We start from the raw sequence: 10,121 nt of genomic DNA, 5'->3' as shown, positions 1-10,121 counted from the left end.
CTGTATATGGAGCCTGATATATGAGTGTATTAATTATAAACAAGACAATGATCTTGTTGAACACAACTTTATTGTCACAAGCATGTAGAACACAGCTGCAATTCACATTCTGTCATTCATCTTAATTGAAAAGTAACTGATAAATGTGGAAATTCAATAACAGTATGGACTCTTATCTGGTACCTATACAATCATGTAGTTTTAAGGTAAAAGAACTTCTAACACATTTGGGATGTACAGTGCAGTAATACAGGTTTTAGCACTCTTTTTTGTTTACTTCACACTTTATATATATGGTACATTGGAGCAAATAAGATCAAGCCTACTTTAATTCTTTTGTATTTTCCCACTGGTTATGGATATCCTGTTACTGTATGAAGCAGCATCACTGCACCAGATAACACACTGAAATTGAAAAGCTAGTATTCTGTATGCTTGCTCTCCTGCTCATCTGATGCAGCCTTGACACATTTGGCCATGGTCTGGGAGGCTCGACTGATAGAATCTGTCATAAAGAAGTCCTTAAGTTCCTGCAGAGTTGGCTGCAGTGGTGATGCGCTGATTTTCCCCTCCACTAGACCTGACAGTTCTTGTGCCTGCTTGAAGTAGTTGGCATCTTCGACGTCTCCGTACCGCACCAGGTTTGGCGAAACTTCCCGCAGCCTTCCTCGGACTTCGTCGAGCGTGTCGTACGGCAGCGTGAGCCCGGCCAGCTCCGACAGCGCCCGCAGGACCTTCCAGTCTTCCCGTGCCATCCCGGGCGGGTTGACGGCCGATCTGGTCTGCTGGGCGCGGCCCTCCGTGTTGACGTACGTGGCCGTCTTCTCCGTGTACGCCGCCGCTGGCAAGACCACGTCGGCCATAGGTGCTCCCACGTCGCCGTGGTGACCCTGGTAAACAACGAAGCAGTCTTTGGGAAGATCTTCACGTGTAACAGCGCCACCGTCAGCCCCCAGCAGGAACAGCACCTTGGGCGGGTTCTCTCGGATGGCGTCCACCCCCGCCTTGTAACCAAGATCCAGTGCTGCCACCTGGCTGGCCACCCTGTGCAGCACGTTCAGAACTCGCCATTCCCCGTCTGCCTGGCTGGTCGTACGCAGCTTCTGTGCCAGCGCGCTGACAGCCTTGTGAACGGCCGCGCCGTCTCCCCTCTGCAGAGCCTCGCTGCCGACCACCACCATGGGACGTTTAGCGTCTGCCAGGACCTTGGAGTACGGGTGTTTCCCGTCGATGAGGTCCTGTAGAGCGCTGGGAGACTCCCCCAGATGAGCGTACTCGTACGTCAGGTTGACAGGTGCACCCAGCACAGCCACCTGGAGATCGTTGTGCAGCCAGCTTTTCCGGACGCGTGTGTTGAAGAGCGGAGCCTCGAAGCGTGGGTTTGTCCCCACCAGCAGCAGGACGTCTGCCTCCTCCACACCTGCGATGGACGTGTTGAGCAGGTAGTTGGAGCGCAGGTCAGTCCCAGCACCATTCATGGGGAAGATCTGGAGGAAACAAAACAAGAATTAACGTCCTTCTCTTTGAGCAGATTACCAAGTCAAGAACATGTTTCCTACAGAATAGAGCTGAGTATAGGCACATATAGGTTTAGAAACAATTCAATAAGTTAACATGTTCTTCTGAAGTTTGTCAATAATAACAGAAACATTGATGAACTTGACAGTTAAGGTTAGTTTTTGTTCTTGGAGAATTATCAGACAAACCTAAGATATTCTACTTTTCATCTCCATGTAAGTGGAAATAAACTTCACAAGGTGACAAAGAGGGAGCAAAACTAATTAAAAACGCAACAGATTTTCAGGGTAGTTACATGTAGCACTGTCAGTCAGTAACGCAAACACAAGCACACTTTCCTGTCTCTGGAACCAATGGGGGACCAGCTATATTTAGGCATTTTAGGCCACAAATACTACATGTGTATATAATAATCAATGTAACTTTATACAGGTATGAAACCGGTACTTTGGGCCTGTACCTAATTAGTTTTTGCAGTACAGTTGTAAATGTACCAATACACAGCAGCCCTACACAGTGAAGATCGGAGGCAAGATGGACAAGTCAGTGTGCAAAATTCCTGGTTGCCCAGTTGACCCGGGCAACCAAATTTTACTTGGGACAACCTATTTATGAACCTAGGTAGCCCAGTGTGAAATGCACTGAATTTTAAGAATCCCCCCCCCCCAAATCATGCCCACTTGCACCACTGTATCCGGCAGATGCTTTTTAATTTTAGGTATTAATGGCTATTACTAGTATCTGATCAGTTTAAACTAAAGGCTGTTAGAAATATTGTCAAAGGCTTACAACATGTATGTATGTAACATAACTTAATTGAGGAAAGTAGTAACTTATAGGTGGGGCAACCTAAAATTCTGATGGGCAACCTAATTTTTGCTCAAAAATGGTTCAAAAAAGTATTTTGTACACTGAAAAGATGAGACCTACCTCCTCTGTACAGAGTGCTTCACTGCCCAACCTGTTGAGTAGGTCCTTCAGGGCGATCAGGGCTTCAGCGTCCACCTGCCCCCCCACGACAGCCCCCACCTCCTCACCCCGCACACTGTGTAGCTTTCCCGCGGTCCTCAGCAGGGCGTCCTCCCACGTACACGGCCCCAGGCTCCCGCTATCGTCCTTCATCATCGGCTGGGTCAGGCGCTGCCGCTTCAGACCGTCGTACGCAAACCGCGTCTTGTCTGATATCCACTCCTCATTGATGTCCTCGTGCAGGCGAGGGAGGATCCGCATCACTTCACCAGACCTGGGGGGAAACAAGGAATGTGTGAGAGGAAAAATCTTACTTCTTAGTGCACAGAGGGGTTAAGCCAATTTGATTTGTTGGTTCTTGCATTTTTTCAGAAAAAAAAAATGAAGCGGCAGGGCTTTAAAAAAAGCAAATAAAAACAGACGTAGTAATTCAAACAATGAATTTCAAACTTTTAATCAAACCAATGTATTGAATCATTAAAAAATAACTGTAACAACTCTAAAGAGAAGGTACTTCCTTCAAATGTTGACTTCTTGTAGCCAATCCCACTTATCTAGTTTGGCTCACCGTATTGTTCCATTACTTATGCTAAACTTGTTAAATTGATTCATTTTTTCATTGTACTTGTTTATTACCTTAGTTTATTACTTCTTCAATATATTTCATTCAATAAACTGTAGAAATTGTAAAATCATGAAGGGGAGGACTTTAAATAAGCCATTGCAGCTTTTCTTCCTGCCCTTGCACATTTATTTCTGTTGTATCATTTTGTATAATTTTTCATTATGTATGTATGACATTTGTGCTAAATGAAAAATTAAAAAAAAATATTAAAAAAATGTTGGGGCCAGAATATGAGCATTTTGGAATTAATTCAGAAATGTTCTATTCTTTTTAAATCCTCCAAATAGTTGGGTTGAACATTTATCTGTATCTCTATAGCCGGTATAACCGCCTATCTGCATAACACACCAGCTTCGCAGGCACGCGGCACGTGGCTTGTTCTATTCTGGGCTGGTATTAGGTACTTAGTAGTTGGGACGTCCACCAGTTTATTTACTGACCTAGTACTGACTACAATGTTGCTGCCCACAGCGTCCATCACATCAATGGTTTCTGTCTTCCTGGTTTCCCACGGTCTGGCGGTGAAAGCGTACGGTTTGGACGTGAGTGCTCCCACTGGACACAGGTCAATCACGTTTCCTGACATCTCCGACTTGAACAGTTTCTCCACGTATGTACCGACCTGAGCAAAAAAAACATTCATTTATCAAATGCTGAACTTTCAAAGGCAAGCAGTGCAATTACAGGATTTTTAAGTCAATTTTCTCCTCATTTTTATCATAAATTTTATGTACATGTACATGTACTTGACTACCTCTGCAGTGTACAGAGAATCTGCCAGGTGGTGCTTGAGTACTGCATGTACTGCTCTATCTGCCTCCTGGGTTAGCTTTGTATTCTTTAGAGATGTTCCTGGCTGCCTGCACAGATAACTCTGACTCTTCCCATTTTCCAAGTGACAACTTAAAGGCATCCAATGCACTTTTAGAGTGGCAAAACATAAAACATTCTGAAATGTGTCTGACATTGATATTTACTGCTACATTTTGTACATTATAGTATATTGACTAAGAGTCCATGTGACTGACATTAGTATCCAAGAGCAAGTTGCTTTTAACTTTTTATCTTATGTTGCAAAAGTTTTGATGGACTGCAACTTAATTATGTTGCAATCCCAATTAAATCAAGTGTTGTGGATTAACCATTCCAAAAGAATGTAAAACTTCAGGAAAAAGCTTTACTTTGTTGGAAATTGTAACGATACAATACACGTGGGAAAACACAGCTGTTGCTGGTGTTGTGTCACACACATAGAGACAAATACAGGACAGGACAATGCTCATTTTCACTTGAGTTATGTGAGGAAAGTCGTGAAAGGTGCCTTTCCCAAGGGCACAAGATTGGTGGCATGTCAGGAGTCAAACCCAGGACCTCTTGGTTCCGAGTCGAGCACTCTGACGTTACGCCACACGACCCCACTCCCACTGCGACATTAGTTGACAGGGTGTTACTGAGTGACAGGCTGAATAAAAGTTCTAAACGGAAACTATGCGGCTCCAGATGTCTTACTGAGGGACGACTGCATGTGCAAGATGTCGGTAGCTTAAGGAATGAATCCCCTCTACTATATACAGGGTGTTACTGAGTTACCTACCTGCATGTCCCCACCACGCCCTGTTGTGCCCAGGTCATCCACACCTGCTATCTCACTGGCAAACCTGTTATACAGGACAAAACACACATTTTTAATACTGATGCTTTTACAGTGTAACACACTAATACATTGCTACTCAAGACTACTATATATAATAAGTTCCTATGATTTCAGTGTGCAAAATACCTGGTTGCCCGGTTGCCCCGGGCAACCAAATTTTATTTGGGGCAACCTATTTTTGAACCAGTGTGCTACCTGAATCTTAAGAATGCCCCCCCCCCAAAAAAAATATCATGCCCACTTGGCTTGCAACACTGTAGCCAGCAAATGCTTTTTAATTTTAGGTATGAATGTCTATTAGTAGTATCATCAGTTAACTAAAGGGCCTGTTAGAAATATTGTCAAAGGCTTATGTGAGGAAAGTAGTAACTTGCAGGTGGGGCAACCTAAAATTCTGATGGGCAACCTAATTTTTGCCATAGGTTGCCCACTGGACAACCTGGTTCAAAAAGGTATTTGCATTTGTGCTAGTCTTTAAATTTTTTTTGGTATGAAATGTTTGTACTTGTGAAGTTCAGTTGCAGGGAGAAGGCGACAAATGTACATACAGTGGAAAAGATTAGTTTGAGACATGTGTTTACCTGATACACCTGGTACAGTGGATACAGCGAGTCATGATGGTTTTGACCAGAGGTCCGATGTTTTTGTCCTCGACGGCACGTTTCCCAGAGAAGGCGTTGTCGGTAAAACGACTTCTGTCACTGCCAAACGTCATGGACTGGTCCTGGAGGTCACACTCTCCTGGAAACACAACAAATTTGTTTATTTGTTGTTTTTGTAAAAAGTTTGCTCAGTGCAAGACAATAAGGCAATAAGGGCATGCCATATCCTTCATTCCAAGATCCTTAAGACTGCTCTATGCTATTGACAACTAGCTCTCTATAGTTGTATTTAGGGGCTAATTTACTCCATTGGCCACTGTGCGTACATCACATTGTTAAAACTTCTCTTACTTAATACTAGCACTGAGTTTGTTTGAGCTGACCTGTAACACACGCTCATACATGTACGTGTCTGCTGCTCTCACCAGAAACATTTTGTAAATAGGTTGCCTGATATCACTTTATACCTTTATACCTGATATGACTTTTAGAATTTTATTTTAGCAAGTATTATGAATTTTATACTTGGATTTTGAAGGTGGATCTGTAAGCAATGACGCAATTCAGGTTTATAATGTACCTGCTATGTCATTGGTAATAAAATCTGAATCTGAAAAAACAAGGGCCACTGAACAAACTCTCACTGCAGCAGAATCTCTTCTCCCTAAGGCAGAAACATCAAGCTAAGGCCACACCAATTTAATTTCTTGGTTAACGGATTTGCCCACTTCATTTTTTTCTGATTTGCAAAAAAAATTCAGAATCAACTGCAAAATTCTCATATTTTGCCCTAACCTGAACAGTTGAAGCAGTCCTTTTCTTCCTAGTTGTTAGTTATTCCATCTTTCAATGCAGTGGTATCATTAAAAGTTCAAAATTCATTGTCTAGATTTTGAACCAGCCTGGTGTGTTGACTTCATGGCTCCTATCATACAATTTTGGGCCATAATAGGATGCCTAGGCCTGTTTTTATTTTTATTTTTTTTCCGCCCGCTCCATTATTTTTCTACAAGAATCTGTTAACCAAGAAATTAAATTGGTGTGGCCTAAGACCAGCTTGACTAACTGACTCAAGGGGCTAGGAAGGCTGCTCAGGAAATTCCCTACCCCATTGCAGGCCTGAATGGTTTGATCCACTCACACTGAAAAGAACAGTTCCCTATATATACGTACACTTTTTTTATACTTTTGATGGAAAATACAATTTACAAATACAATTTACAAAAACAAACAGATCATCTAACCAAAAATCAATGAAATCTGTCAAGTCTGAGTTACAGAGCTCTGTGAACACACAGGCAGGACCTAAAACAGTACCTTCCAGATTTCTCGGGTCCTTAGACTTACTTAAAACTCTCCTTTACTCAGACTCATTGTTTTGAAATATGGCAGAAAACAGGAGAAAACAGGACTACATTAAGCCCTGTCCTGCTTATCAATAGTTGAGATAGTATAAGAAGTTACTCATATATAGTCATAGTAATAAAATAATAATATGATATTTTATTGATGGAATGTACTTTCAAGAAGAAATCTACACTCTCTACTTCTAAGTAAATATTGTCTCTCTCACCTCCCTGGTCACAAATGGGACAGTCCAACGGATGATTGACCAATAGGAACTCCATGACTCCTTCCCGTGCCTTCTTGGTCATGTCCGAGTCCGTTTTGATCTTCCAGCCCTTCATGACGGGCATGGCACAGGCTGCTACCGGCTTGGGTGAGCGCTCCACCTCAACCAGACACATCCGGCAGTTACCTGGGACAACAAGAACCAAGGGGCATTGGACACTAGTGCTGCATACCTAAACCCACATTTAGATTCAGGTCCGGATCCAAGTCCAGAGGTTTAGGTTCAGTTCCAGACTTGTAAGTCTGGACCTAAACCCATGGCATATACAAAATTGCATGTTGGCAACCTTGCAATGTTGTCTGGGTGAAACTTTGGCCACATAACATGGAGGCCGGTACTTGACGATGCCTGATGGCAATGTTTTCTTCATTTTGAAAGCATTTCTTAGATGTTTTCATTTTGAGAAAAACAGAAGCGCTAGCAGCCAATGGAAGAAGCAACAAATAGATTTGTGTGGCCTTACTCTCATCTGCCGAATAAACATACCCCCCGGAATAAACGTACCCCCCGGACAAATCTTCAAAATCAAATAAACATACCCCCGGAATAAACGTACCCCCCGGAAAATTACCAACATTGACGGGTAACCTGTGTCTCTTGTACTAAAATGCGCCCTTACTGATATATGCACAAATCTTTTTTATTTGCTATTAGGAATTTAAATAGACAAAAAAAAGAGCATTTAATATTTCGTATTTTGATAAGCACCACCCATGACAATAGAACATTCAGACGAATTTATGCACGCGGTGATTGCAAAAGCCGGCCCGAAAATGACAAGTTTCTCGCTACAATACGCGTTTATAAACGTCTTCACGTCGATGATTTGTCAATTTTTTTCACACGAAGTTGAAAAAAATTACTGGTTTTCAAAAAATTAATAAACATACTGTGCAAAATAAGAACGTACTGGGTGGATGTTCGGGCCCAAAAAAATAAACGTACCCGTATGTTTATTCGGCAGATGAGAGTATGTCAGGCCTAGGGAAAAAAATGTTGTGATTCCTGTTTCTTTCAGTCCTGAAAAAATTAAGGTCTGTAGGTTGGGATAATCTTTTTTTTTTTTTGTTCTTAAACTTGGATAGTGGGTGTGAGTGAGACTTTGACAATCTCTAGTGACAATCTCTTATATTTTGGATGTTAATGTTGAAAAACCATTTCATCACACTCAGGTTTCTAATCATGGAGCTACATGTAGAAAAGGCTCAAAAAATTTATGTCCCTTAAGCTTGCAGGCATTCGCACAAAAACAAAGGCTAGGGTTGGCAGTTTTTTCCAGGGTTAGTCGGGAAACAGGAAACACAACATTTTTTCCTGTGCCCGACATCAATCTAGCTGTGAAACATCAGGCACCAGAACAGACCTGCGATGGACAGCCTGTCGTGGTAACAGAAGCGGGGGATCTCCACGCCCACCATGGCGGCCGCCTGCAGCACCGTCGTACCGGGGTCCACAAGTACGCGCTTGTCATCAACAAACACCTGCAACACGAACAAGGTCACGGTCACAATACAACAACAATTGACTTTACAAACTAAGATACTGCTCCTCGGTTTTACTGTGTGTTAACCTTATTAGCCTGCCACAGCATACCTCACCTCACCTCACCGGTCCCATAGCAGTCTGTCCTGCCGTCAGGGCAACTAAACTGTCCACAAGAGTTATCCACCCAGGGCGGTTCACCCACAGCATACAGGAGTTTATATTTTAAGAATAAGACGAAACACAAACAATGCAAGTAACGTTCCATGTATTTGATTGCCAATTACTGAACAGCAAATGATACATAGAGATAAAGACTTGAGCTGAATGCCCATGTTAACTGATATCACTGGCTGAGAGACATGACTCTTGACTTTGCATGTGATGATAGTCAGTCTCGCCAAGTTTCCCTTTATATATACAAACAGTTGAAACTTCAGAGATACGCAGTGAAAGCATGATTAATATATCAGTATTTTCTAGATGCAACATTGCACATTCAAAAAATTTTTAGGTGCAAATCTGGAAAACATTTTTCCACATTGCACCTCGGTATTTCGAGCCCTGTACAAGTACACAAAAAAATTGTGATTTACACTAAGTTACAGTATTTTTAAAATTTAAGGACATTATTTTAATTCATGCACATATTTTTCACGTGTATAGCCAGTCTTTTGAAGCAGCATTAACAAATTATAGATGCTCTTTTATAAGTTAATATAACATCAGTCAGCCTGCATATATATGGGAGTTCCCAACAACACTTTCTCGCAGGTGGCATGGCCTACAATTTAATATAATATTTCTCACCTTATAGTGAAATTTTTGTCCATGGTACTAGTCTTGCTCTGAAGTCCAACCCGAATCAGGGTTACGAAGCTATCTTTGTTCTCTGAACGTAGGTACAAGAGAAGCACTTTTTTTCACATGGCAATCACTCACTCACCCCCCTCCCCCCATAGTATATACGTACCTAACTTCCAGAAGGTCTCATACCGGAATTACTCCGCACGTGTAGGGTCTAAAAGAGTCCCGACAAAAAAATGATTGTGCCTGAACAGCGTGAGTTTAGGTCCACCATAAAATCCCTTTCATCACTCAGACCTGATCTAAAAAGGATTTGAGGTGAAAGCCTGTTTATTACTGACAGGATCAGGCAGGGAAGTTTCGGCGTCCGAGCGATTGTCGGACGTATACGCTTATTTTGACCTGAGTACTGCGGTCGGGCACAGTGAGCCAAAAGAGGGCCTCTTCCGGGTCATGGGTAATTGCAGTTATACATGACGTAAATATCGAACTAGCGGTTAGAATTGGGGAAAAAATTTTTTATCGTTTACATGATACGTGTGCTTGGTATAGACAGCAAAAAATCTGTTGATATACGATTTTTTGATTGGATTGACAGCCAAAATAGTGGCCTATTTTAACATGTAAGTCTACGGGACGGCGAAATTGGCGTATGAGACCTTAATAGAAATTAAAAATATTCACCAAAAATCAACGATTAGTGCTAAGGTCCCAATTTTTGAACAATGTTTGCCCAGGATTTAATGTCCGATTTTTCAGCGTAAGTTGCATTTCGTAACCACGCCCGTTGCCATGGCAACGGACGAGGCCATTTCTGCGGGGGTTGATTGA

The 10,121-nt window shown here is 42.2% G+C and overlaps 2 protein-coding genes across 2 annotated transcripts in view; one reads left to right on the top strand and one right to left on the bottom strand.

Moving 5' to 3' along the window:
• Window positions 1-419: 419 nt before the first annotated feature.
• On the bottom strand, window positions 420-8,419 carry LOC109471769 (NADH-ubiquinone oxidoreductase 75 kDa subunit, mitochondrial-like). The gene is made up of 7 exons (XM_019771125.1): window positions 8,365-8,419; window positions 6,942-7,127; window positions 5,348-5,507; window positions 4,707-4,770; window positions 3,553-3,734; window positions 2,449-2,761; window positions 420-1,487 (listed from the first exon to the last, which is right to left on the bottom strand). Exons 1-7 carry the CDS (start codon window positions 8,417-8,419, stop codon window positions 420-422), a joined length of 2,028 nt encoding a protein of 675 aa, XP_019626684.1.
• The window catches only part of LOC109471768 (N-acylneuraminate cytidylyltransferase-like), an 8,724-nt gene continuing 7,020 nt past the window's right edge, over window positions 8,418-10,121 (top strand). Inside the window, exon 1 of the mRNA XM_019771124.1 lies at window positions 8,418-8,498. Within this exon, the coding sequence (XP_019626683.1) occupies window positions 8,418-8,498 (81 nt within the window). The remainder of the gene's footprint in view (window positions 8,499-10,121) is intronic.

This window comes from Branchiostoma belcheri, unplaced genomic scaffold (genome assembly GCF_001625305.1).
Source record: "Branchiostoma belcheri isolate BF01 breed outbred unplaced genomic scaffold, Haploidv18h27 scaffold259, whole genome shotgun sequence".
In the NCBI taxonomy this organism is placed as follows: Eukaryota; Metazoa; Chordata; class Leptocardii; order Amphioxiformes; family Branchiostomatidae; genus Branchiostoma; species Branchiostoma belcheri.
The sequence above is the reverse complement of the archived record's forward strand: the minus strand, read 5'-3'. Positions and strand labels throughout refer to the sequence as shown.

What these genes read in the sequence shown, in the direction of transcription:
- LOC109471769 (XM_019771125.1), bottom strand. Translation starts at nt 8,419, where the DNA reads ATGGTGGGCGTGGAGATCCCCCGCTTCTGTTACCACGACAGGCTGTCC. An exon ending in TCCCATTTGTGACCAGGGAG is followed by an intron (nt 5,508 to 6,941) that starts GTGAGAGAGACA and finishes TTGTGTTTCCAG; the next exon opens with GAGAGTGTGACCTCCAGGAC. An exon ending in CACTGTACCAGGTGTATCAG is followed by an intron (nt 4,771 to 5,347) that starts GTAAACACATGT and finishes CCTGTATAACAG; the next exon opens with GTTTGCCAGTGAGATAGCAG.